The 27,967-nt window shown below is 55.3% G+C and overlaps 1 protein-coding gene across 1 annotated transcript in view; it reads left to right on the top strand.

The window, feature by feature from the left end:
• Window positions 1-27,967, top strand: part of RIMS3 (regulating synaptic membrane exocytosis 3) — a 39,084-nt gene that overhangs the window by 8,681 nt on the left and 2,436 nt on the right. The window contains exons 2-6 of the mRNA XM_019547780.1: window positions 7,490-7,757; window positions 23,799-23,940; window positions 24,538-24,650; window positions 27,084-27,185; window positions 27,448-27,587. Of these exons, the coding sequence (XP_019403325.1) occupies window positions 7,538-7,757; window positions 23,799-23,940; window positions 24,538-24,650; window positions 27,084-27,185; window positions 27,448-27,587 (717 nt within the window). The 5' untranslated portion in view covers window positions 7,490-7,537. The remainder of the gene's footprint in view (window positions 1-7,489; window positions 7,758-23,798; window positions 23,941-24,537; window positions 24,651-27,083; window positions 27,186-27,447; window positions 27,588-27,967) is intronic.

The raw sequence follows: 27,967 nt of genomic DNA, 5'->3' as shown, positions 1-27,967 counted from the left end.
GCTCCTGCACTGGGCAGGACAGTTATGGCCAAGTTTGCATCGAAACCTTATAAAGAGCCAGAAACAGGGCATTCCTCTGCTGACCTCCCCTGAAAGGCTTGGCCCAGGAGGCATTTTTAGATCCTAATGGATGGAGCTGTACAGGGACGGCTCCAGCACTTCTTTATGCAGCAGCTCCCTGGCTACAGCGCTGATCAGGTTCAACTCTCTCCATCTCCCCGGTCCCAGTCCCTAAGACCATGCAGACTGGGGCTTCGCTTGGCAGCTGACAGACCCTCCTCATTTAAATTGTAAGATATGGAGCGCAGGCCCCCGAGCACGAAAGCCATAGGATTGCACAACGTCAGCGGCAGTATCCCCGGGATTCCTTGGAAAGTTCTCCGTATTCGGATCGCTAGGACGATCATTAGTTTCCCTGGTGGGGCCCAGGTCTCGACGGTGGGTGCAACGTGAACACTGATCCTTTGCCAACCATGGGGTGGAATGGGGCTGGGGAGCGGGGACACGAGCTCAGCTCGGGGGGGGGTAGCCTTTTTTCCCCTCAGTCCTCATAGGCAAGGGCAGCTCCCAGATCACGACACCTGGCAACATAGGTTGGGGAGGAGGTGAGCAGCTGACAGCGGCAAAAGAACAGGTTAGGGACTATTGAGAAACTCTGGGTGTGTACACGTCCATTAGGCTGGATGCGATGCAGCCAAGGGTGCTGAGGGTGTTGGCCATTATCTTTGAAACTCATGGTGGTCAGGTCCCGAATGATTGGAGAAGGGCAAATATAGTGCCCTGCTCATCCTTGCCCCATCGGCAGCAGTGTGTACCCTTCGGGGGTCCCATACAGAGGCTCAGTTTCAGGCGGCCACTTCACATAGCCCCCCAGGACCCTATGGGGTACATCACTGCGAGGTCCCAGTGCCTCTGGCCAGCTCAGGGCCCTGTACCATTGCACAGCTCACGTGGCTGCAGGTGTGAAGAGCCTCAAACTCTCTTCTGCAAAGCAGACTGCTTCAAAAGATGGGCTCGGGAATGCTTGTCCCCCTCCCCGCAGTATAGCCTGTAGCCTGCTGCAGGGAAGTGGGAGACATGGGTTAAAACCCCTTCTGCAGAGGAAGGATTTGAATTTGGGGCAGAGTCTGAATTCAGTATTTCCTCCTCCCCTTTCAAAGGCAGGACCGTGGCTGCCTCCCTGCATTTGGGCCTGAGCCAGGAGAAGTGTGATAGACCTTAGCAGGGTGCAAGTACTAGACCAAGGGTGTCCAACCTGCGGCCCGGTGGCACACAGGACAGGAAGCAGAAAACAGAGCAGCAGCTTGGGCAGGGGAAGGGGATCGGAGTGGCGCTTGGGGAGGGCTCATTTGTGGCACTCCTGCCGAAAAGGTTGGCCCCCGCTGTACTAGATCAAGGCGCTCATGAGAGAGACAGAGATGGTTGGGCAGGGGGGAGCCTCTTTTGTGGACCCTGCTGAGCAGAGACCAAGCTTGGCGCTGAGCTGAATTACCCGCTCTTCCCCCTGGGCAGGAGGGTTCCTTCTTCAGGTCCGATCCCGCAACTCCCGCTCCTCATCCTGGCCTTTCCTGGTGCAATCCTGGTGACCGCTCATCTGGGAGCAATCTGGGCTTGCTTTGCCCTGGCACCAACACTAGCGCGAGGCATGGCTGAGGTCCTGACCAAAGTCCTAGGCAGCTATTTCCCACTCCCCGGCTGAATGCCTCTGCCTCACCCCATGCAAACCCCAGGCATTGTTGCACCCTTGCAGCCAAAATACCCAACAGCGTCAGCGCCTCCAAGGGAAACAGTCACTGCAGAAATATTGGCCCTTGGCATTGATTGGATCCGACTCCAGCTGCAGCCCCGTAGCTGCTCTGGGCCCCTGGAGAACACCTGGTCCCCGGAGCAGGCAGCCATCCTTCATCTTCCTGCGGGCCTGACTGCTGCTCTCAAGAGAAACATTTTTCCAGCCACCACTTCTACGATTATAAAGTGTCTTCACTTGCTATGGAGTTAATCATTTCCTTTTCCCTGGAAGATGGATGCTCCTGTCCTGTTTCCCTTGAAATATTCATGGGGAGGGACAGCCCTGGCTGCTGGGATAGCTGCCCACTGGGTGGATACCAGGTGGGATGGACAAGGGAGGAGCTGACAGGGCTGGTGCTGGAAGGGGCAGCTTGGCACAGCGAGTGGAGCCAGCCCAGAGTCACTTCTGCGGGCTGCTCCCGGCTCCGCTGTTGACCATGCTGTGTTGTAGTTGGCAAGTCACTACCCTTCTTTCTGCCTCAGTTTCCCATCTCAAGGGACAACGGAAACCGTGGAGCATGGAGCCGTTTTGTCTCCAGGCTCCGATCTGGCCTAAATTCATGGACGATTGGGCCAAAAGGGACCATCGTGGTCCATCAGCCTTGCCACCTGCATGACACTGGGCCTTGATGCGTCCGGGATTTCTCACTGAGCCAGAGCAAGAGGAGGGAAAGCATCTGGTCTGGAGTAGAGAATCCACCCTCGCCCTCCGTACGTGGCTCCGGGGGTTAATTACCTAAGATCCCTGGCTGATTTCTGTTTCAAATGCCCGGCTTTGACTCCCCGCGGTTGGACCTCCAAATCACTGCTACTCACAGACCTCTCTTCCCCTGGAAGGAACCAGGAACTGTCACCCCTGAAATCTCCCCTGAATTAATTAAACCCAGGGAGTCACTTGATGCTGCACTTGCCTGCACTGCTCGAAACCTCCTCCCATGCACGGTCCTCACATCCCCATGGGACAGTCTCCCCGTAACATTTGCTTCAGGCCTGGTATGGAAGTAGGAGAATAGAGGCAGGCAAACTTCTGGACACTGCTGGCTGCAAACCAAGCTTCGGCCTTACTCCTGCCAACCCGCCTCAGAGAGTTTGCCATCATCCCAATCCTGTTTCTCCCGGGCAGCCTCCTCTCCTAGCCGAACCAACAACCCTGCAGATACACGGTGACCTGGAGCCTGCTTGGTGTTGATCCATTGGCACCCAAGTGATTTGGGTGCAGCTAGCAGTGGAGCCCACCCCGAGCAGCAAGTCCTCTGCACGCGCGCTTCTTTGCAAATGCAGCTTGAAAAAATTAATTACGGCTGTTGGGCGCACCTGTGCAAATGCCCCTGTCGTCAGCTCTCACTTTGTAATTAATGCTGTTCTTTGAGGGCTGGCTGCCTACCGCGCTCCAGGTTTGCGTGCCCGGTTGTTTGAAGTGTTCATAAGTGATTGCAGTCAATACTTCGGGGCCCTGGCAGAGATCAGAGCCCTGCTGCGCTATGTGCTAAACAGAGAAACAAACTCATCCAGGGACAACACAGGCACGGGTGGGAGAAGGGAGTTATCGGGTAGTATTTCCAGCATCTACGTTATTTAGGGCATGGGCAGTCATATGAATCAAGCGCTTGGAGTCCCAGCCTCATTCAAAGCATTTCTGCTTTGGAGTGTGTGAGGCCTCTGCAGGCTGACACCACTCAACACACGCCAGAGCTGACGGACGTTTGACCGTGTTTCCTGCCACGCAAGGCTGGCTCACGTCAGGAGGGCTGAGCAGATCCACAGTGGGATCAGGAACAGATCTGTAGGGTCTCCCTGCTGCTTATCTCCTCCTATTAAAAGAATTAAGTCCCACGTTCAAAAGTGACTTTGGGCCAGATTCAGTAAACCCCATGAAGTCACCGAGGGGAAAGCTGGAACCCGAAGTTACGTACCTGCTCTCCCTATTCAATACACGGTGAGAGTTACACACCTCTGAACGGGACCCACTGCGGCCTGGAGCCCTCTTCTGAACCCGGGCTCCTTCGCCTAGGGATGCACAGAACAGGGCTCATGCTTTTCTTTTAAAACGTAGCAGCTGGCACTGGTGACACCGCTGCCGGCCTTCCTGCTCTAGGGTAATAAGCGCGTGTCGAGCATTTGCCCTGAAAGCGAGACCCCCGGGTTCAAGTCCATCCTTTGCCACCAGCAGGCATCTCCCCCTTGCCCTGCCCCAAAGGCTGGGCTATGCTGGGGTGTGCGGGGACGCTATTCCACAGGGAAATGCAAGCGCTATGGATCTGTAAAGAGAGAAGGACTGTATATGCGAGAAGAAACACTTGTATGGGAAAGGGTGGTCCTGGGTTCTGGTCCTTATTCTCCAACCCTCATTTGGGGGTTGGGCTAGATGACTTCTTGAGGCCCCTTCCAACCCTAATTTTCTATGATTCGATGACTGCTTCTGTTTTTACCCCATGGGCATTTAAGGCAACGTACAGAAACCGTTCTGGGAGCAGGGGCTGGAAGGCGAGACTCGCCCCAGCCCCTTCCAGCAGCTCAGCTGCGGTGTCCCGCTGTGTCTGCATCCTCTTTCTCCGGCTGGATGAATCCTGCTTGGGGGTCCAGTTTAAGTAGGGAGGGAAGCAGACATGGAAACAAGGTCTAAAGGAGACCAAAGGACCCTCCCGAGGTAGAGTCAGATCTTCCAAGTCCTCCTCTAAGCTAAGGCCTTCCCCATGGACCCAGCATTGGCATGAAGCAGGAACGCTCTCTGGGAGGTGTATCCCCCTTCGCCTCCCCCGTACCACACCCCCAAATACCTTGGGGCGCTAGCACCACGATGGCTCCAGATGAGCTGGGAGGATCTCCCTCCACCTTTGACAAGACTCACTTCTGGGCCCAGATCAAACGCACAAGGCTACAACCAGAGAGGGGTGTTTAAATCTCGGAGGGTTACATGGGAGGCTGGGAGCTGAGCTCTTACGCCAGGCTGCTCTGCAAGTCTGGGCCCTGATCCTGTGGTTGAATCTGCATGGGCAGGATCCCACCCCTGCATGGATCCCTATGGACTTCATTGCGACTCAGCAGCATCTGTCCACGGGAGCAGGGCATCGGTAATAGCATCTGTGCCTGCGTGGTGATATTATGTTTTCCCCGGTGACTTGGTCTCGCTGAGAGCCCTGAGAGCTGTTGGCTGGCTTAGCTCATCAGCACAGCACGGATTAGATTTAACAGGGTCTGGTAGATGGCATTTGTCACAAAAATATGAAAGTGCAGAGGAGCGCGCACAGATAGCAGTTCCAGGGAAGAGACACGGTTGCAGTTTTGAGCAGTAATTGGGGCTTTTGGTGCAGCGAGGGAGGCGTGGGGTCATTATCGTGCGTGCGTGCTCGCTTGTCTGGCCTTGTTAATTAAAACAAATCTCTGCCACTTCCTGCACCATTTGTTCCCAGCCTTTTGAGGATGGATCTGGTACGTGTGAAAGTGCAGGGCTCATTCGAGCTAGGAGCCCTGTAGGGAAAGTGGATGAAAGTCCCTTCCCCCATATCCCCAGGCTCTAACAGTGTCCCTCATACTCCCCACCGGTCTGCCAGGGCCCCTCCAACCTGCCCTGCAGCCTCCCTTGCTTTTCCAGGCCCCTTCAGAGCATGGTCTGCTATGTTTTTGGGGTGTCGGCAGCACTGCAGGGACCATACCGAGTGCACTGTACCCCTTTTCTTCCTGGTGACAGTGCAGTACTTGCACCCCCTGAGAGGAAAGGTGTGCATTTCCAAGCTTTCGTGCTGCCAAGTTCTCTCTTATTGCTGGATCACATCCACCTACAATTCACCGCCGTGATGAGCAGGGCTTGGACTGGTGCAGCTGGGGCATATGGGCCAGGAGAGGCAGCCTGCTACAAACTGGCACCAAGGCAGCCCATCCAGGAGCGAGGAGCTGCTGCGATCAGAGGGTGCAGCGTGGGCCACAGCGCCAAGGAGAGGGGCACCCAGGGCTGCCCTTTGCTTCTGTGTCCAGAAGCCCCCAGACCTCTGCACTGTCCACTGAGGCTAAACTAGAAGCAATGACCAGCAGGGATGGATGGATGGGCCAATTTTATTAAGGGCTTTGAAACCCCGTGTAAAACCGTGTCTCCTGAGGAATAATACTGCCGCCTGCCTGAAACCACCCACCCCTTCCTGCCTTCTCCCACCAAAAAAATACCACTAGCAAAACCAACTCGCATGCCACATGCACGTCAAGAAAAGGGGCTTTCCATGCGAGTGAAATGCAGCCACCTCTGGGGTAGAACCAGGCCGCTGCTGTAGCATTGCAGAGTCACTCTAGTCTACAATAGCTGTCATCTGAGAAGTGAATGTGCAGAAATGTAGCAAAGTGGAACAAGGGAGGCAGGGCCCTGGACACCTGGGTTTGCAGCAGGCTTGGTTTGGGGAGAGAAGGGGAAAACTGCAGGAGATTTTTAGGGGCTGTCACTAGGCTTGGCTTTTCCAGTTTGAAAGCCATGAATGCAGAAGCTGCCCTGAGCTCTGGAGGTTTGCAGCTTGGGGCCAGGAGACCTCCCCATGCCCTGGCCCCCCCTGGGACCATTGGCCAAGGAGGTGTCCTGGGAGCAGGGCTGGCAAGCCCAGTCAAGATGGCAGGATGCGCGTGTGCAAGCCGCTTTCCCGTACCGCAGGCTTTCATTCTCCCCTGACAATTGCCATTGCAAAGCTGCTCGGCTGACGTGCTTTGATAAGGTTTCCTACACACAAGCCCTCCCCCACACCCTGCCAGCCCAGGCGAGCGCAAGCTGCCAGCTTCCAGACTTCTCTCCCCATCCACATCCCTAGTGCCTGGGGGGCCAGAAGCCCCCCAGGCTGCGGTAACAATCACATTGCGTCTGCGAGCCTCTGCCGGGGGCCTTGGGGACCAGCTGGAGCGATGCCACATCCAGTGCACCAAGCTAAAGCCCCTGTGCTCACCCAGGACCACCCTTCCTGCAGTGCCAGGGCACCAGCACCTCTCCTGTGTGGGAGCCAGGGCCCCTCTTTGGTCAAGTGATTCACACCCTTCCTGGGGCCCTGCAGTGCCAATCCTAGAAGGGCACGTGATAAGCTTTGTTTGGGCAAACCTACATGGGGCTGAACTTTCTGCCTTTCACACCAAGTGGCAGGTTTGAACCCAAGTGCAAGCCAAAGTCCTGAATCCTGCCCGGGGCTGGGGGTAAGTCTAGGACCAAGGCTGCCAGGACTCTGAACATCTGGAGCCAGATGCTTTCTAGGGCAAGGCTGATCTCAGTTACGGCCTGAGCTAGGACTGAGGACGTCTGGGTTCAGTGCTGAGCTTTGCCACCAACCCCCACCTTGGGCAAGTCACTTCAGGGCCTCAGCTCCCCTCTCTAAAGCAGGTGTTACGATCCATCCAGGTTGCATGCACTCAGAGGCAGGGACCACGTCTTGGATGGGACCCGGGGAAGCAAGTAGCAGTCACATCCTCTTTCGAGGTTTACAGACCAAAGCCCTGGGGAAGTTTCCCTGTGATGGGGCTGCACCATAGAGGTCACTGCCCAACTCCTGCTCCCTTGGTCTTAAAGCAAGTGCCACCAACAGCTCAAAAGGCAATGCCCCTCTGCCATCAGTGCAGGCTTCCTCTCCACGGTCCTGCCTATTCCTCCTGCAGTGCAGAGGGAAGCTCCCTTTGCGGGCCCGGGTGCTGTGCCATGTTGCTGCACGGCAAAACATAACCCACTCTTCTCGTCTCCCCACAGAGCGGACCTCACCCAGGAGTCCCCAAGACGGAGAGCAAGTAGCCGACCATGTTTAACGGGGAGACGAGCTCCTCCTCGGCGCGGAACGTGGTCCGCAGCTCCAGCATCAGCGGCGAGATGTACAACATCGAGAAGAGCAACGGGGGCAACGTTGACTCGGCCAGCATCACCTCCAACAAGAAGAGGCGCTCCAGCCTGGGCGCCAAGATGGTGGCCATCGTGGGGCTGTCGCAGTGGAGCAAGAGCACCCTGCAGCTCAACCAGCCAGGTAGGAAGATGGGGCAAGGGGCAGAGCTGGGGCACGGGGAGGAGGTCCTTGCTCCACGTTGTTGGAGTGCATCGGAGCAGATTCGATTAAATCAAGTCTGCTGGGGCATGGCAATTATTGCGCTCCAGCAAATTCCAGTGTCATGTGTATTAGCATCCCTGCGCTGAAAAATGGCAGCGGGGACACTTTAAGTAAAGCTCGTTTGACAAGCTTTAGTTAAAGTACCCCTGCCACCATTTTTCAGCATGGGGACACTGATGCACGTGATGCTCCAGGTGCTGTAATAGAGTGGCTCTCAGAGCCGTTCTAAATTAAAGCACCCCCTCTCCCCCCCAGAGCACATGTACAAATGCCCCTTATAACCCCAGTGAGCACCATTTGGTTCGGTAGTTCCCTTACGGGGCAGCGCGGACCCATGCTAGCGTTGCATTGCCTTTCCATTTATAGCTGGGTTTTTGGGACGCCCTGCAATCTCCAGGCAGGGTCCAATTACCGGGGCCCATCAGCGGAGCTTGGACTGCAGGATGGGAGATGTGTTGAAGAGGTCGAGAGAAATTTAGGGCTAAATCCTGAGGTTGGCATCTCCAGGGGGAAGACCCCTGCTCTGCTACTACACTACAGCACCTTTCTATTGTGCTTTGAGCAACAGGACTAATGCCATATTTTCTTGAATATAAACATGCACCTTACTTTTTTCTCCCTAAAAATCAGGTGCTGGAAATTGGGCTGTATATTATAGGAGAGGAGATACAGTCACAGTAGTTTCTTTGGGCTGGGAGAAAGTGAAAGTCACTCTGCACTTGGTGCTCCATGGGGAGGAGAGTGAGCAAGCCAGGTGCCCTACCTGCTGCTACTTAGTTACTTACTATAAAAAAAAAAAAATCTTTCCCTCCCCTTTCATTCTGCCCTTCAAAATGAAGGTGCATATTTTATTCTGGTGAACATTGCATGTGAGAAAATATGGTATTTTTGTCTCCCGTTTCTTCTCCTGCCTTCTCCCTTCCCCAAAAAGCTTAGACATTGGAATGGCTTGTTCTAGTCGGGCATTTTCTTTTACATCATGTTGCTCTGGGACAGTAGCAAGGTTGTGACTGTTCATCCCCCAGTCTCAAACCAGTTCCCCTTGCACAGAAAACCTTTACTCCAATTGCAAAAGAGCTCCATTGCTCCAGGAGAGAGAAGTTGCTAAATTCAGTGGGAGTTTTGCCAAGACAAATAGTGAGAACATTTCTCAGGATCTAGCCTCCTTTTCATCTAGCTGTAGTTGCTTCTCACTGAAAACTTAATAGTAAATGTTAAAGGAGGAGGGAGGAAGATAATGCGGGGGGGAGGGGGGGAAATGTCAAAATGTTCCGGCTCAGGGAAATTTAAGTGCTTAAAATAGATTTTTTTTTTTTGTTTAAAGAAAATCGGAAAGCCCATTTTAGTCCCAGCATTTTCAAGTATTGCTTTTTTTTTTTTTTTTTTGTAATTTGGGTTCTTCTTGGCATTTCATGGCTCGGTAAAGAGATGTTATATAAAGAGGAGTTAATTTGGAGCTTGCAAGCCTTGCACGTCGGAGAGGTTTCTGAAGGGTTATAATTATCCCCAAGCCAGGCAAAGAGCATATCCAAAAAAAAATAAAAATAAAACCCCAACAAAAAAACAAAGCTGGGCAAAGCTCCACCTGGGGACAACAGAGCCCAGGCCTCCTGAAGGGCCTGAGGGGGAAGAGAAACTGGAAAGACTGATCCAATTCATGCACCAAGACAAACAAACAGTCTTGAAGAAGCCAATGCTGATGGCAGCTTCCACCCCCAGCACAGGCAGGGCTGGAGCCACGTGTTCAGGGGGTCTGATGTGTGCCAAGTTTGTCAGTGCACATGAGTTTCATACAGAGGGTGCAATGCCTCTTTTGACGGTCACCTCCACACCACCTAGAGACCCATGGGCACCCAAAGGTGTTGACACATCAATAGGTGCCATGTAGTCATACATTGGGTGAACTCCATCCCATCCTCTGCCCCCAGCCACCTACTTGTGTGGTGGGCCAGTAGGGGGCGCTCCTGCGTTGAGCTGCCCACCTCCCTGCACCCGACCACCTGCCAGGCTCCAAATGCCTCCCTAGGGCGCCTTATGCTCGGCCGACCCCTCTCCCGGAGCACACTCGCTAGTCTGGGGGTAACGTCGCCACCACCACCCCAAGAAGGGACTGTCTCGGCCCTGTGTCCTCGGGGAAACGCAGGCCTAATAGTCCAACGGGTACTCGACCCGGTACAGGCACTTGGGGCACTTCCCCAAGTCAAGGGGGCAAAAAGTAAAGTCTCCCTTAGTCCGCAGACCTAAGGGGTCTCTTAGGCATAATTTAGACCCTCCCCTCAATAAGTCTCCCACACCAGTCACAAAGGAAACTTTATTGATTACGAGGGGTAGGGGAAACTAGGGTACAGGACTGAGCAATATCTTAGGAATCCTAAAGAGCAAACAGTGTGGCTGCGGTAGCCTTTTGATCATGCATCTGTGTTACTGCCAGCTAGATATCTAAGCAGATCTCGAGTAGCGTACTCACAAGCATCTTCCAGAGGCTGGTGCTGTTTCCCTTTGGAGGCAGGCGGTTTCTAGCTCGTGAGTTTGGGGGAGAGAGCCAATTTTAGATGGTAAAGCTCCTGTGTCCCCCGCATGGCTGCTGCTTCACCTCATGGCCGAAGAGAGAGCCTCCTTCCCCCCCCAACCTATATACCCCTGTGACCTCATTCACCTGGGCCAGTGGAGGTCAGCCCCAGTTGGCTGTCAGCCAACCAATTTGAAATACATCACCTGTTACCGGGCAGATTCCCGCTCCCCAGGTAGATGCCCCTCACCCAGGTGGCTGATGCCAGTCCCGTAGGCAGAGGGAGCAGGTTTCCCCCTCCCTCAGGACTGCAGCCAGCTCAGGTTACCTAAAGAGACAGGCTGAGGTGCGACTCCTCTGTGCTGGTCCCTCTAATCATGTTGTCACAGGGCAGAGATTTTGGGGAGAAACCAAGGTGGCTTTCTGCCACACTTACACACACATAAAGAGGCCTTCTTGAATGTAGCACTATTGCCCCTGCAGTTTGGCAGACAATTTATGAGGCTGCCAGAAAAAAAGTGTAGCCCTAAAAGAGTTTTCTGGGCCAGCAGATCTAAACCAACAGCAATGGGTCATCCTGTCCAACTCCCAGCCCTCACCTAGACATACATCCACAATCCCCTCCAGCACCGCGCCCCACCTTCCCCATCTTTTGTACTCAAGTCTCTGTATTTCATAGACATTAGGGCTGGAAGGGACCTCGCAAAGACATCGGGTCCAGCCCCCTGCGCAAGGGGCAGGAAGTCAGCTGGGGTCAAAGGATCCTGGCAAGATAGACATCCACATGCTTCTTGGAAGTGTCCAGAGTATTTGCTTGCACCACCTCTGGGGAGAGTCTATTCCAGGCCCTAGGGACTTGGACAGTAAAGAAGTTTTTCCTTATGTGCCGCCTAAAATGGTCTTGGAGTTTGTGACCGTTGGTCCTGGTCATCCCTTGGGGCACTTGGGTGTGCATCAGGATCTGGGAGGACATCTGTTCACCACTGATGTACTTATAGGCTGCCACCGAGTCCCTCCTGAGCCTTCGCTTCTCCAGGCTGAAGAGTCCCGTGGCTCTCAGACTGTCATCGTAAGGTCTGTTTTCCTGACCTCTGATCATGCGCGTGGCTCTCCTCTGGACTCTCTCAAGCTTCTCCACATCCTTCCTGAATTTGACACATGGCTCCATGCATGTCCTTTCACAGCTCCTGATGAAGTGAGCTCACACTCACAGAAGCTTATGCTACACATCGCTGATTTAGTTAGTCCGCACAGTGCAAATCTACCCTGCACGGTGCCAGGAAGAAAAGCCTCTCTGCGGCCGAGCCCAGAGCTCAGCGTCAGCAAACAGACAGCGCATGCCTGCTTCGCTCCAGCCAGCGCAGCACAGATATGCCACTTCCATTAGACCTGCTTCTTCAAGGGGATGCTGGGTTGGTACAGAGCATCCCCAGTTCCCCGCAGGAGGATGCGATGGGCCCCCCCGGGACGTTGCCCTGAAAATATCGAAGCTTTCAGCACCATGGACAAGCGTCAGCGAGGAGGCAGGCAGCCGCTAGGCAGGCGGCGGATGTTCCCGGAGTTCAAGGGAAGGTGCTGGGGCCCGTTCCCATGACACACGGGGTGGCGAGAGGGAGGATGAATCACGGAAGCCATCACGCCTGGTCTGGCAACAGCATCGCCCTGCACAGCTGCTGCGTGCTGCTTTCACCCCCTCCCGCTTCGGTGTCTCTCCAGGCCAGGCCTCCCCCTCGTCTCCGCTCCAGCAGGGATGTCTCCTCAAAGAGTCATGCCTAAAATTCATCTAAGCCTGGGCCTGAAGCAAATAGAGACCAGCTGCTATTAAACAGAGCCACTGCCACAGGAAAGTAGGGCTGAAAAGAAACCTCCAGGTGTCACCTAGCCCAGCGGTTCCCAAACTGACAGATCGCACACCGGCAATTTAAAATGATTCAACCTTAAGTGCCACCAGCACTTTTTTGTCACTTCAAGTCATTATAATAAGTCTGTTAATGCGTACTGCTCACCGGGTGTCTGCGTACCACTGGCGGTACCCATGCTACAGATTGGGAATGGCTGATCTAGTCCAACCCCCTTCTTGAGACAGGATCACCCCGATCCGAACCACCCCAAGCAAATCCTTGTGTAGTGTATGCGTAGAACCACACAGAAATCAATCCCGTCACACAGCCTAAAGGCACCAAGAGCAATATAACCCACCCTGGCCTTTTTTCCATTCAGATGTTGTATAGAAAGGCCCTGGCTTGGGCTCTTAGTGCTGGGTGGGAAGTGGACAGAGAAGTACCCACATCACTAAAGCCCCCCTCCTACATCTGGCACCAGTTTGACCTCCCAGGTCAACTAAGTGAGACTGACTTCCCATCACTGGGCTTCTAGATCTGGGCCAGGGCATGCTCATGAGGCACTGTAGGGGAAGTTCACTGCAAGTGCCTGGTGGCGCTTTTGTCTGGGGCACACCTGCTCAGCACCTTTCCCCAGCCCTCCTTTTCTTGCTGCTAAGGTTTTGGCTTAAACTACAGAAATTGCAAGACCTTGTGTTCGCGTCCCAGGGGTCTGCCCAACGCAGTTCAGAATAGAAGCGTTCAAAGAGGTCCTTGTGTGCCCACCCTCAGGGCAGTATCCGGACAGCTTGCAACGCTCGATGTGCTCAAGTTCACACACCCCTGTGAGGAAAGGAGGGGCTGTTATCCCAGTTTAGCAGGTGGAGAACCAAGGGCCCAGACAGACTGACTTGCCCCAGGTCACGTGAAGGTTGTGGCAGGGCAGCAGCTTAAATCTGAATTTCCCCCAAGTCCTAGGCTGATGTCCTAACTGGCAGGTCATCTGGGCTGCCTCACAGGGCGGAGGCCAGATCTGATTTAATGTGACCCAGCAGATAGACATGGGGAAGAACAGGGCAGTGGATTAGCAGCTGGCATCTCTGGGGTCCCCCCTCTCCTCCAGCGGCTACTTCCTGCACCTGCTCCAGGGCAGTGCAGCAAGGGGAGCCAGGGGTGTGTTCAGGCCACACACACAGCTGTGCAGAGGGAAAAATCACACCCGCATGGAGCAACAGTGGGGGCAGAGGAAAGGAGAGGGTAACACACTGCAATGGGAGGGAGGGAAGGAGGGAATTGTGCCCATGCAGTGCAGAAGTGGGGGTGGGGGGTGCACAGTCCAGCAAAGCAGTGGGTGCGTAGAGCACCGTGTGCATGCACGGGGAGCATCTGTATGGCTCAGTGACCCAGGGCTCACCTCACCCCTGCTGGTGTGGCCCCCACTGGCTTCAAACTTGGACAGCCCCGAGTTAGGAAGCCCATCTCACAACCTTACTCTAAGAGGTTCAAGGCCAAAGGCCAAGAGGAGCTGGTTAAAAAGATGAGGCTTTTTATTGGGGGGGGAGAGGGGGAAAGAGATATTCAACTCCTGCTTTATCTACAGAGATTGTCAAGATAAGCAAGGGGTGGAGGGGAAAAGAGGGGCCACTCACTGTGGCTGTGCACTAGGCTGCGGTAAGCCATGCTCCTACCAATGCATTTCATGGGAAGGCAGAAGGGAAGCACTGACAGGCCACCTCACTTTCATGCTCAGATAGATTTGACCTTGAAGGCCGGTGCCAGAGATCAGTATCCCATTAGAGATTTCCCCCTGGGCTCCTGCAGGTCGGCGATACACAACCCAAGCAGAACCTCTCCAGCCCGTTTCACCTGCACCTTAGCACCGTCCCGCTGTCAGACTGCCACGGTTTGAAAGAGGAGATTACACCCTCCAAGACAGAGGGAGAGTTCCCTCATCCCATTACTCATCGCTAGCTCACACTTACTCATGCGAGTGGTCCTATTGAGCCAGCCCTCGGTTCGCCAGACAAATCTGATCCATGCCAGGCATTTCCAAACACTCACATGCACAGGGAATGGGCAGCAAGCCGTCAGGAGCGCCAGCTCCTGGCTGTCTCTCACCTCCAGTCCACACCTTGCCATCCATCACGCTGTCTGCCTCCATCTGCCATCACACACTGACCCTTGAGACACTTGGCACCAGCACAGATGTAACTGGGAGTAGAAGGGGAGACTTTGTTGATCAATTAGTGTCACAGCCCCGAGTAGATGTAGTGCCATCGCTGCTTTGCAGCTTCCAGCCCTCCTCTGTATCTCAGGGAAGATAGTTACAGGTAATGAAACTTTATCTGCCCGGGCTGGAAGTGTTTCAGATCCCTAGTAGTGCCAGGTATGCACACGGGGGAAGGAAAAAGTCAGTCTTTTAAACCTCCCATAACCTTTTACTAATTCCTGCGAGATTTAGGGAGCTCTGCAGTCCCCTCCTGCACTTTTCAGCCCTTTCCCCCCCAGTTACCAAGAAAGGTTTCCTGAAGACAGGAACCCAGCAACCATGTACGTGCTTCACTAAGGGCAGCAGGGTGCGACCCAGACTAGCTGGCCCATTACCCAACTTGTGCCCAGCTCTGCCGGAAGTGGCAGGAAAGTTTTGCTGAGAAGAAAAGGCTTGAAACAAAACCAGCATAAGAAAATACTTTCACCTTTGCAGGGAAGCAGCTTGCTTCTTCCAGGGGTCCTCCAAGGGCTGGCAGCTACCAAAACCCACCTCCAGCCCATCTCATCTTAGGGCTGATTGGCAGGCTAGCAAGAACGATGCAGATGATATACTGTCCTCCTTCCCAGAACTTGTCCTGATTGTTTGAGAGAAGAAAAGAGAGGAGCCTGGCTCCGGTTTCAAGCCCCAGCCTGCAGTTTTCAACCTTTAATTGCCTGCTCTTAGCACCTGCCCCAGAGCTCCTGGACTTCTTGCCGGCTCTTAAAGCACCTGTGCAACCCAGGATGCAAGGTCACTTGCTTATTTTAGATACCTGACTTTTAAAGAAGCCTTTTCCTTCCTATGGGCTTCCCATGAGATCTGAGAGTGACTGATCAGCTCCTCTTTTCTTTTGAAGTCAGGAACCAAACTGTAGGCACCACCAGTTGTATATATGTAAAGCAGAAAACAACCCAGTTGGTGGCCACCTATTAGACCCAGTAAACCCTAGTAAAGGTTTTCCATGAAAACTGAAATGAAAGTTTTTTGTTCCAAAATTTTTCATGGAATTTCCCACCTCTTCCCTCCACTCCCCGCTACCCCCTGCCCCTCCTTGTCAGTGGAAAAACTGAAGTTTTGGTCACTTTTTCTTTTGCATTTTTGAACAAATACCCAGAGTATTTTGAAAGAAAAGAAATTCCACACACAGAATATCACCACAAATAGTTTACCTTTATTTATCTACTTTTATATATGGGGGGAAATGGTGAGCTGAAGAATTGCAATACACAACTGTCACAGAGAGCAGACTTGTTCTGTATGATGGTCTGGTTTCTAATAACATCCACTGCATGGGCTGTGGTTTCTCACCAAAAAAAAAAAAAATCACCAAATAGGCAAATTGCTTCATTTCCCCCCCACAAAAAATTGGCAAAGTCTAACCATTTTATTATGACTAATTGGAAAGAAAACATTTTGATTTTTCCTGCGGCAGCAACATGCCAGGACTAAATTGTCCTAACTTGAATAAAACATTAAAACAGCGAGATGAAAAAAAAAAAAAAAAGAAAACCAAACAAAGTATTTCATTTTGGCTGAAACAAAATGTTTCATTTGACTTAAACAAAATCCCGTTTTTTTGGGTGTCTTCAGCCAGAAAACTGGATGATTTTCATGGTGACCCAGATTTTATTTTATTTTTTTTGCTTTCAATATTCCTTTTTCCATTTGCCAGGGAACCAAACATCCAGTTCTTCACACAGGTCCACCCTGCCCAATTTAGGGTGCTAGCCTGTGATTTCCAAGCCCCATGGTCCAGGTTTCCGGTAAAACCTTACAAAAGCAAAAGTGGATAAAATCCAGTCTTTTCCTCCCTCCCAGGAGGCTGTGAGGAAGAACTCATTAAGGATGCTGAGGTCCTCACCTCCTATGGTGATGAGGGACCCAGAAATACCAGAGCGAGATAGAGTTATCACAGCTGCTGGTACCTTGTTCCATTTAACAGAAATGAAGACCGAGTCCCAGGTGACAGGCAAGTTTATCTCCACCTTGGAGCAGCAATAGATGAAGGTATCAAATGCTCGCTGGCAGGAGAGAGGTGGGCACGACATCCCATTGTCAAGTGGTGGGCATGATGGGGGTCTCCTGTTGTGGCCCTGGGGAGAGGGTGGAGAGCCCATGTCCCCTGAGTGCCAGTCGAGTGCTGTAAGCAGCACTGGAGATAGTGGAAGAAAAGGACCCGCTTGCCGTTAGCCCCGTTGGTGGCTTCTCTTTTCATGCCCTGCCCAGCCCCCAAGGGAGGTGGGTGGTTTTCCAGCAAGCAGGAGATGCTGGTCATATGTGGGCTGGTGGCATTTGGAGACTGGCCCACATTCAGTGTCTAGTCAAGGGAGATGAATCATGAATTTACTGGGATTATCTGCCATCTCTGATCAGCTCACTGTCTCATCTAGTTTCCTGCCTCTGACACTGGGCGATGCCTCGAGCTCCTGCAGAAAACAAAACCGTCTCCTTCCACCCCCAGTCCCCGAATGCACCTGGGCAGTGGTGCAATGCAGTACGTGGCAAGAGGAGAGGGCAGGTTTCTTCTTGACCTCCGCAGTAATCAGGTTAGGTCCCGAAGCATGAAACTGGTTTGGCTGTATCTTTGCCTTCGCTTGCATCGTGACAGCTACCAGCAGTCCCCAGTGCCCGAAGGAGCGTGGTCTGCAGCAGGGCAACGGGGTTTGGCTGGGACTGCTCAGGCCAGCCTGGGATGTAGGAAGGCCCTTCCTCACCTACGTGGTAGCCTACGCTGGCAAAGAGGGGTCCACACAGGATCTCTGAACTGGCAAAATATACTGAGTGCAAAATGAAGGGGTGCTTCCCCGGCACGAGTTGATCCAGAGCGTCTCTTACATGGATCCACTCTGCCTGATCATCCAAGGGTTTCATTCAGGGGTAAACTGCTCCAGTTTAGCTTCAGTGCACTGCACGATAGAGGTTGTATCACAGGTAGAGAGGAGAGACGAAACAGTTGCCGTGGATCGGCGGATCTGCAGTCATTCACCCCACTTTTAAGTGAGATAATTTGTCTGTCCACGCCCCGAGAGAACAACGGGGTCTGTGCAAATGTCCTGCAGCTTTGGGAGAGACCCCCTTTTGCGACCACCGAAGTCCTCTTTAACACAAAAGATATTACTGACTCCTGGTGGGATGATGGGCAAACCGTACCCCCACCTGGGGCTTTGTTTTTCCATCTGGAAAATGGGACTAGTGACACAAGCCACTCACTCTCAGGGGTCAGGAGCTTGGTTCAGCCCCATTTACAGAGGGTGGGAGATGTGCAGAATGAGTGTGCTGGGGGCTGGATGGGCCTCCGGGGACAGCAGGGAGTTGGGTGGGGAGATGGCGCAGAGCAGGCTGGCTCCCATCTCCTCCCTTTCAGCCACTGGAGCCTAAGCCTCTCCCATAGGGTCTGAGGACCTGGGGCCAAGAAGAGAATTGGGCCCTTTCTTTTCTCAGGGTTACATGCCAGCACCTTCACTATGTCCCTGAAGTGTTAGGGATGAATTTGACCCATCCCGGGCTCCAGTACAAGCAAAACCTTGCTACACCCTGTGGAAATCAGGACCCTGATGCTTCTTTCCCTTGCCCCCGAAAGACCCATTTCGCGCTGCTCCCCCTCGTTCTGGGGTAGATGGGAAACGACCCCGCTGAAGCCCAGGGCAGGGCTGGTCCACGCAAGCGAGCCAGGCTGGAAGTAGCAGGAGTCATTTGCTCTGGCACGAGACGCTCCCTCGGCCAGCGCCTGCTCTCTGTCACGGCACAGCCGGGCACGTGATGAGCCGCGGACCAGGTCCACGGGCAGCCGAGGGATGCCAGAGCAAATTAGTGTTAGCGAGGGCAAGAAACCAGATGGGGGGTAGGGAGGAAGGGATGGGGAGGGGTTGGCATGGCAACCTGTGACCGAAGCGGGGAGGTGATGGGGGAGGCGAGTGCGAAACACGGATGGGGATGATCTGGGACCAGGCGAGTGGAGGGGAGCAGTCTCGTGTGGCTCTGCCTGCTTTCTCGGCTGCTTATTATCCCTGCCCGGCTGCGCGGGTTTTCCATTTGCTTGGTCTCGCTCCCCTGTTTCCTTCCCTTGCTCCGGCTCCCCATCTCCTCCTTCCTCCTGCTGCCTCAGGCCGCAGCACCTGAAGCAAAGCCAGGCCCCGCGGCCCTTCTCCTGTGGGCTGGGCTGCAAGGGCTCCTGCCCCGCAAGGCCGAGGAGGAGGCTGCGGTAGAGCCAAAGGGGAATGATAGCCAGGGCTCGTGCTGGAGGGCAGGGGCATTTCCAAGCCAGTGGCTTGGGACAGAGGCCGACGGCTCCCACTCCTGTCAGCACACGGGAGAAGGAGCGGCTCCTTCCCTGGCCCTGGATCGCTCCTCGGTTGCCATCTCTGGGATGTCTATCCCAGCCCATGGCCAAAATCCACGGCTCCCAAGTGGCAGATCAAGGGTGTCCTGAACTCCTGGAGCACTGGGTTTTGCTCCCCCGCTGAGGCATGACACCACTTCTGTCCCAGCCATGGATGCCCCGGGCATGTCTCACCTGTCTCCTCTGGGGCCTGGTCCCACCTCCACCTCCTTGCCCCTGAGCCAAGCCTCAGTCTCCCTGCCTCAGTCTAGAGGGGCCCTGCACTGAAAAGTGAAGTCTCTGGCTCTGAGTTCAACTCGGACCGGGAAGTTCGAAGGAAAACCATCGAAGAGAAAGAAGCTCCCTGGAGATGCCAGGGGGCCAATTCCCCTGCCGACACCAATGGACACCAGTGGGACATGGGGGCTGGAGCTGAGATCCAGAGCCTGGGTGGGCTCGGATGCCCTCTGACTTCCCTCTTCCTAGCAAATGGTGACTGGGAGATTCCCCCCCAGTCTCAAAGGGGACATCCTGGAGTATACCCTGCCCATCCAGTCCTGCAGTAAGGCCAAAGTCTGCAGGAGCAATTTCATTTGGCCACTTGAGCAGGCTTGCTGCTGGCAGAAGCATGGGTTTCCTCTTTTACCAGCTAGGGGTACCACTTCCAGCTCACAGGCATATATGGCCTTGCTCCCAGCACACATGCTAAGGGACAACTCAGCCAGCGGGACGCTGCTCCCTGGGTGGAAGGGTGGCTGGGGTCAGACTCTTTCCACTTGTCTCTCTTCCTCTGCTTGAGTGCTGACGTTAGCTCTCGATGCTTCCCTGTCTGACGAGAGGGTAGAAAAAGTGGGGAAACTGAGGCACACAGGTGAATGGGCCAAGGTCAGTGGAAGGGATATAAGATTCCTGCTCATTTGCTATGCCCAGGAGAGAGCGCTTCATTTTACCTCCCGCCAAGGCTATGTGTCCCTCTCCACCACTGTCCCTGGGCTGCAGGATGGCCAGGTATCCCAGGCTGGGCCGGAGGGGAAGAGGAGGCAGCTGTCTGGGGTGAGGAGCAGTCACAGCCATGGCCAACAGGATACAGCACTAAACAACTTCTGGTTGCCCAATGATCCCATCTCCTTACTCATAAACCCGTGCCACCGGGGGGAAGGCTCCGAGGCCATGCAGCGTGCGTGCTCAAGGCGGTGCCAGCTGCACCCCAGACTCACACCAGAGGGTGCCAGGGAAGCAGAAGGCTTGCTGCTACAAGACACCTTGCTGGTTGCATTCAAGCCATCCATGGGGAGGGTACTAGTAATGCACAAGCCACGACAACATGGGCACGTGCTTCCTAGCATCCCGTGTCCCTGGCAAACGATGTGAATCAAGGGAGCAGTTGTGAAGGCAACAGCGAATGCAAGCCAGGCGATGCTGGCCATGCCAGGCTGGGCTAAGGGCATCACCCAGCCCCAGGTGGAAGAACCAGCTCCTTCTCCCAGAGAAGAACTGGGGCCCTGCCAAAACATTACCTTCAGCCCACGTGTGTGTGACACTCGAGCTGGTGAGCCGCCCACGTCAGCTGAAAACCTCCGCCGCGTGCTTCGCAGCTCGCTGTGGCTGGGCACCGGGCAGGGGTGGCGTGGTTACCGGTGGGCTGAGTTTGGGAGGTCTCTGTTCAGTGCAGACCCCGTAGGAGGGTAGCGGGGGGGCTCTTCTTTGCAGCTCATGTGTGCTTACTGCCAGGATGGTGCTGAGCAGAGCAAGCAGGCACCCTGACGGGCTTTTGGAGCTGAGTAATGATCTGCGCGACCCCAGTAATAATCCGTTTGACCCCAACCCTTTCCTTAGTTGCTCCCCCTCGTCCACACTCATTCAGCTGATCTGATGCCTTCCCTGTCTTGCCCGCCCCGGCGGGTGGGAGGTCTCCGCGGCATCTCCTTGATCCCGTTAGCAGGGAGGGGAGCATGGGGTTGGCTGCAGGGGTCCCGCCGCGTTGCAGACAGCATTGCCATGGCAACCCTGACGGGGAAGATGCTGCACAGAGTCCGAGTCAAATTGAAAGGAGGGTGGAGGAGGTGGGGGATTAAGGAAGAAGAAGCTCTGTGCGAGGCGACCCCCTTCCCACACCTTTGGCTGGCCTACCAGGCAGGCCTTCAGGGCAGAAAAGAAATCCCTGGCTCTTTCTTGCAGTGGCAGCAATAATGGCAGGCATCCAGGTGGTAGCTGTAGGGGTCTAGAGGCAGGAGGAATCAAAACTCGTGGAAGAGGTGGTGTCTTTTATTAGACCAACTAGATATTTGCACACATGAATCATATCATTTCAAAGCCAGGCTCCTAGCCAGGGAACAAGCAGCCTCACAGTCCTGCTGGGGAATCCAACCAGCGCGCCCTCCCCGCTTGCAAAATCACCCTGATAACTGGCCACCTCCGGTGGCATCTGCTTTTTTGCTTGCCCTTTATCTTGGCAACCGTGAAAACTAGACTGGGGCTTTGCTTGTTGAGCAAAAGAAGTTGCCGGCCCCGAGGTAGTAGGAGTTTGCGAACTGCGTCTCCTTCCCGGCACCTGTGTCCAGGCCGGTTTTTCTAGGAGCCGCATCAAGGGTCCCCCTGTGTTTTGCTTCCTTTGCTCTTTTGCTTTCTTCTGGTTAAACCATTTGGCTGGGGCTCAGGACACCCGGGTTCAGTGCCCGGCTTCATCGCACTGACTCGTGGGATCCTGAGCAAGTCGCAGCCCCCAGCACCTCTGTTTCACAGCAGCACAGTGGCAGGGCTAGCACTCTCTTGCAAGGGGGGAAGCATGGTGCAATGCTCCGACATTAGGATACCGTGGCTTTGCAATCACCCAGGCTGCACCGGGCAGCCATGGGATTTCCAGCGCCTGGATGTGGGGCTTGATGCCTCACCAAGTCCGGGGCTTTGCCCATGCTGCGTATGGGGCTGCTCTCAAAGGGGCAACCCAGATTTCAGGCAGGGTTTCACTCCTCCCACAGCAGCTCCTAGTGTTCGGTGCAGATTCAGCTCAGCGTTCACCGATCCCGCACGTTTCCGAGTTCAGCTCAGCATCTGGGCTGGATCCTGGCCCTTTGGAGGTTCCCAGTAAATGCCAGGTGTATGGGAGGAAGCATCCAGGCCATCCCAGCGGAGAGAGGACCGCTAGGTCGCCTCTCCACAGAGAGGGAGTCCAGCCCCCGCGGTTGTAAAAGTGGAGGCTCCTAGCCACGCTCTGCGTTGGGTGTATTTAAATATAGCTTAGTTTATTTTGTGATCTCGATTGGCTCGGCAGGTGGCCTGCTTACATGAAAACCTCTGCCGCGTGCTTCGCAGCTCGCTGTGGCTGGGCACCGGGCAGGGGTGGCGTGGTTACCGGTGGGCTGAGTTTGGGAGGTCTCTGTTCAGTGCAGACCCCGTAGGAGGGTAGCGGTGGGGCTCTTCTTTGCAGCTCGTGTGTGCTTACTGCCAGGACTCTGTTCCTATAAGTGATGGAGAGTGGATGGATGGGGGTGGTGGCCTATCTACTGCAGGTATAACAGGTGGGCACCTGCTGTGGGGGCTTCCTGTGCATGGGTCCCATTTGCTATTGCCAGACAAGGATGAGACTCCTGGAGGCTGGGGTCAGGGGGGCAGGAGGTTTCCTGGAGCTCGGGGTGATGGGGTGTCTGGGGCAGCAGGGTCCTACCAGGGGGGAGCACAGCAAGGCTCATGCTGGGGACATGCCAGCGATGCCCTTACCGGCTGGGAGGGGAGCAAGCACATGAAAGGCCCTGAAGGGCTTTTGTGCAAAGGTTGCATGGCCCCCTGGTGAATAATGGATCAAAGGCCCAGGAGCAGCCCGCTGCCAGCACGGCCCTGGGGCCCTGCTGCGATGCTCTCTCTGCTTGGAGCCCTTTGATTTTCTCTTCTGCCCCCCAGCACCCCTGGGGGCAGAGACCACCACAGCCGGCCCCTTCTCCACTCCCTGCTGCAGCAGCGGAAAGGGCAGTAGCAAAGGCCACGTCCCCCAGGAGATCTGAAGCCTTTCGGCTGGAGCGCGGCACCGGTGAGAGGGCAAGGGCTGGGCTTGTCCATCGTGACACCGGCAGGGAGCAGGCAGAGGGGCTGGAGGGTGTTTCAGGCTCCCGAGTCCTAGAAACAGGCCCAAGGGGGTGCAGCTGATGGGTGGGGGCTGCCAGCTCCACCGGGCCCAGCAGCCTGCCTCCTCTGGGACCTCTGCCCTGCGGGCTCAGGGAAGGATGCTCCCACCTGCCTCACCTGGGCACATGGCAGTGCCGCTGTGCGGGAGGTGCCCTCGAGGTCCTGGTGTCCAGCAGGCTCCAGGACAGCTGTGCGGAGGTGCCCTGCTAAGCTCAGGACTTGCCTGGCCCCGACAGACTTCGCTCAGGGAGAGATCAGATCAGGGGAAAGAACTCCCCCTGTCCGCGGGGAGTTTGGCCCCTTTGCCAGGGCAGCAGAGTTTGCCTCCCTCCTGATTACACCCTTTCCCCCACACCGGCGCCCATCCCTGCTTCCTGCCACGCTCGGGCAGGGGGTGCGACCTCTGCCGTGGTCCCTAAGTGCGATGCAGCGGCGCTGGGAGAGGTGTCTGGCATCTGTCATGTGCAGCTGATTCATCCTTTCCTTCCCAGGGGAAATGGCACGTGGGTTTTTTTTTTAAGCGGCTGTGTTATTTCTGTATTCAGCAGAGCCAAAGCGGAGGGTATTGTGGGTGGCCAGGATGGTCTCGGGGGTGGCTTCTACTTTCTCAGCAAGGCTGTTCCAGGTTGGGAACAGGCTCCAGGAATGCCAGGCTTCCTGCATATGCGAGCTTCACCCTGGCAGTGCCAAGGGGTCAGAGGAGCAGAGTTGGATTACAGGAACCCCACGAGGGCCTGGTCAACAACGTGGGCTCAATGCGCCAAGGGCATCTCCTTGCATGGGAGGCCACACTCAGCAGGGATCCTCATAGCCAGGGGGCTTGGCTGTGTGCTGTCCCCCCCAGAGGACGCAGAGAGGGGCTGGGTGAAGACGCTGGGCTCCCATCCCTTGGAGGGGGCAGAGGGGCATCTCTCAGCCCCTGTGGACCACGTTCCCCTTGCAGACGGCGGTCCCAAGAAGCTGCGCAGCAACATCCGGAGGAGCACGGAGACCGGCATCGCGGTGGAGATGAGGAGCAGGGTGACGCGGCAGGGCAGCCGGGAGTCCACCGATGGCAGCACCAACAGCAACAGCTCCGACGGCACGTAAGGCCTGGGCTCGGGTGGGCATCCAGGTGCAGGAGCAAGGACCTGGGTGGGCTCAGAGGCCATGGCTGCTGCTCTGCCTCCAGGGCGCATGCCTTGGGCTGCAGCGGCTGGTCCAATGTAGGCAGCAAGGAGGCCTCTGTGATGAGGAGGCTGCCTAGGGCAGCGGTCTCCTGAGCTTCGCCTGGCCTCATTAGCAAGCCCTAAGTAATGGGGTTCGCTTTGAGCCATTCTCCAGGGAAACAGGAAGGACGGGTGCCCTTGGGCTCAGCCCAGCAGGACCACAGGGTTATGAACAATTCAGAGCAGCCCCCAGAAGGCGGAGACGAGTAATTGGATTTATTTTTGGGTCTGGACAGGGGATGGGTGAGCTCCACCACTCCCAGCTCAGCCACAGATGCACCGCAAGGAGGTGCTTCTCCTCTCCCGTGCCTCGGTTTCCCCTTCTGCATCAATGGGCCCCTGCTTTGGGACCCTCGGGCAGGAGACGCTTCCCCATCCAAAAGCCTGGGGGCTGCAACCCCATGTCTACAGGGGCATGTCTCACCCCAAACGTCCCGTCGTTTTCCTCTTCCCTCCCCCCCACCCCAATTTCAGGTTCATTTTCCCCACCACCCGACTGGGAGCCGAAAGCCAGTTCAGCGACTTCTTAGATGGGCTGGGGCCGGCGCAGATCGTGGGCCGGCAGACGCTGGCGACACCTCCGATGGGTGAGTCCCCGTGGCACGAGAGGGTGGGGACCCCCGGCCCAGGGAGGAAGGAGCGGTGTTTCTCTGTGCCCAGCCTGCATCTTGCACTCCGAGGAGGCCGATGCTCGCACTCCTCGGTGCAGTTGCCTTGTAGCTGCACGCCAGGGTCCAGGGCAGCTCTTCGGGGGATGCCTTTGGTTCACACCTGCCTGCAGATGTAGGGGACCGGACTCAGCAGCTCAGGCAGCCCCGTGCTCCTAAAATGATTCTCTTGCTTTGAGTGAAGCAGGCCCCTTTTCCCCCAATGACGTCCTGTCCAAGGGTTTCTGCCCTCTCTGCAGTGAAATTCTGCCACTTCTGGAGTGGAGCAGAGACAACCAGCATCGGAGGGATCATCCGAACAGGGATGGGTGATCTGGAGACCTGCGTGGTGGCTGGAGGAATAGCCAGGCCTTCAATAGCAGAGAGGTCTTGCCTCCGCGCCCCTCCCCGCAGCAGGAGGCAGGGCCCAGCTCGCCTTGCGGGCTGTTGTGTGTTTAATGCCTTTTTTGAATAGAAGTTTCTGTAGCAGGTTTGAGAATGGAGGAGGAAAGGAGCCACTTTGCCTTAGGGCACAAGGGAAACCCCCGAGCCATTCACCCTCCATCCCTGCCGCAGCCACAGTCATCTTCGTCAGCGCCCTCCCAGTTCTTGCAGGGTGCCCTGCCTCTAGTCCCACCTGCCTCTTAAAAGCAAACTTTGCTCCAAGCTTTCCAAGTTTTATAAACCCCAGGACAACACACTGCCCTCACCTGCTCCCTCCCCCTAGGCTTCGGGAGGTGGTGGCAGAAGGTGTCCATCCAGTGACGGGACCTACTGGCTATGCATTCCTGAGGCTCGCGGGTGCAGGTGCTGCCTTGGACAAAGCAAGCAGTAGAAGGCATCAGTGTTGCAACCTTGGAAGCGTTTTCTCTCCCTTTACATCCCTTCTGGTTCACGTCTCTCTTTTCCCCTCCGTGGCCTTTCCTGCTGCAGGTCGTGTCATTTTTGCCGGATGCTTAGTCCTTGCACGAAGGCGCTGGGGAAGGACTTTGTCTTTGCTTCCTCTTGCTCCTGCAACCCAAACTCTCTCCCTGCTGAGCTGCTCACTGTTGCAGCTGCAGGGGGAGAACGCGTGGGCCTCTGCTGCCCTCTGCCAGCCAAGGAAAGGAATGGGTACAAAAGCAAAAAAATCATGGATTTTTGTGGGTGTTCCCTTCTTGCACCAGCTGCACGGTTGGGATAGACTCGAGAGAAGCTTTCGGGTCTCACCGTACCCTTCCTCGGATCTCTGCCCAAAGATAGAAATGACCCGCACAAAGACTGAGTTTTAGAACGAGGTAGCCTTGTTGGTGCAAAGTCAAGGTAGGGCAGGTCAGCACCTTGAACTGGTTCAGTGCTTTAAGGTGCCAACTTGCCCTGCCTTCTATCAGAGGTTTAGACGGAGGTGGGAGATGTATGACCAGAGGGAGGATTAGGCCTTGGTAGGTACAAGACAGGGGTGGTGGAAGGAGTCTGTCTGACGCCAAAGAGCCTTGGGAATCTCGAAGCCTGGATGGAGACACGGACCCTCCCTAGGATTCTCTAGCAGCCCCCCGAAAACGAGCTGCAGCTGAGGCAGGGCAAGTTTCCACCCCAGACTTATAGCAAACTAGTTGTTGGGGACTCATCCCGAGTTGGACCCACAACACGCCGCAGTTTGAAAGAGGCCGACGACCCCTGGACTCTCCCTCACCCCCGACTCCAGCACCGTGTCCTCAGCTCTTCCTCCGGTGCCTGCAAATGCTTTCCCGTTCTTGCTGAATTGTCTTCCTAGTACACCCATTCCCAACAAGCGGCAACTTCCCAAGCAGTTGTTTCGGGTTGGGGAGAAGGTGTGTTTTGCAATGGACGGAGAGACGTGGCTGTGCATGGACAGACAGACACAAGACCCTGGATGTTTCAGACATCCTGTGTTAGCATGCTCAGCTTGGCCCCTGGATGGCTGCCCATCAGGCACTGCCCTCCTCTGAATGCTCTCCCACTTTGCCCTGCTGTGGTAAGGTGCCCAGGCTCTCTGAGACATGTTCCCATCCCAACTTTCTCCAGAAAGGGGTCTGACAGCTCTTCAGTTATTTCTAAGCTGTTCAAGATGGAAGCCCATCTGCTCAGCAGCCCTGTGCTCCAGCCAAGCTCCAGCACCCGAGCTGCTCCAAGACCCTGGGCATGAAGGACTTGGCTCTGCAGCACACCTGAGGCTTTAGAGCAGCTGTGGGATGGTGGAGGAAGCCCCAGACCAGCAGGTAAAGAGGGCATGGCTGTCGAACCCAAGGGCAACGATGGGTTGTTTGCTGGAGCAGGTTTGGACATATGGCTTCAGCTGAGCGTGATGCTTCCTTCACACATGATGGCACTTGATAAGGTTGTTGAGTCTCATGTCTCTCCTGTCTGCTCTAGGTGATGTCCACATTGGGATGACCGACAGGAATGGGCAGCTGGAGGTGGAAGTGATACAGGCCAGGGGCCTCATGCCGAAGATGGGCTCCAAGTCCATCCCTGGTAGGTGTCTACGTCTCAGTCCTAGCACAGCAGCCATGCAACAAAGTAGGGCATGACCTTACCTCTGACCAGCCAGGGGACCCACCTTCAAACACCCCATTCCCAAATCACCCACTCTTCCCACTATAGTGCAGGGCATGCGCTGCAGTGTGCCTCAGTTTCCCCACTGCAAAAGAGGGCCAAAACCAGTGGTTGCCATCGATGATGGCAAGAGCTTGTTTTCCATCTCTCTCTTCATTGTTTTCTATTTTTGCTGATGCAGCGACCTATGTTAAAGTCTATCTGTTGGAGAACGGAGCCTGCTTGGCCAAAAAGAAGACCAAGACAGCCAAGAAGACCTGTGACCCGTTGTATCAGCAGGCCCTGCTCTTTGACGAGGGCCCTCAGGGCAAAGTGCTGCAGGTGAAGTAGCGGTACAGCAAGGGGAGTTGGGACAGCATCGAGGCAGGCCTCACCGGAGAACCTGGGACTCCTTCACAGGGATGAGGGAGAACAGGGTCTGGCAGTTTGGGACGCTTGGGGTCCATCCGCAGCTCTGCCCCTCCATGAACTTAGACAAGTCGCCTCCCCTCACCCTAGTCCCACTGGCTCAACACGAGTCCTAATGGCGGCTTTGCCTTGGAGTGGCATTGCTATGCCTAAAGGGGCACTGACCCTGGGATGGAGGGACTTCTGACCTTTCCCTCCATCCAGTCTCTTTTAGATATATGCCTTAGCGAGGAGTTAGTTAGGGTACTTCTGGAGAGGCTGGACGTGTTCAAGTCCGCTGGTCCGGACGATCT

Source organism: Crocodylus porosus, unplaced genomic scaffold (assembly GCF_001723895.1).
Source record: "Crocodylus porosus isolate Cpor-Errol unplaced genomic scaffold, CroPor_comp1, whole genome shotgun sequence".
NCBI classification, from domain to species: Eukaryota; Metazoa; Chordata; order Crocodylia; family Crocodylidae; genus Crocodylus; species Crocodylus porosus.
This window is presented reverse-complemented; position numbering and strand designations above follow the sequence as displayed.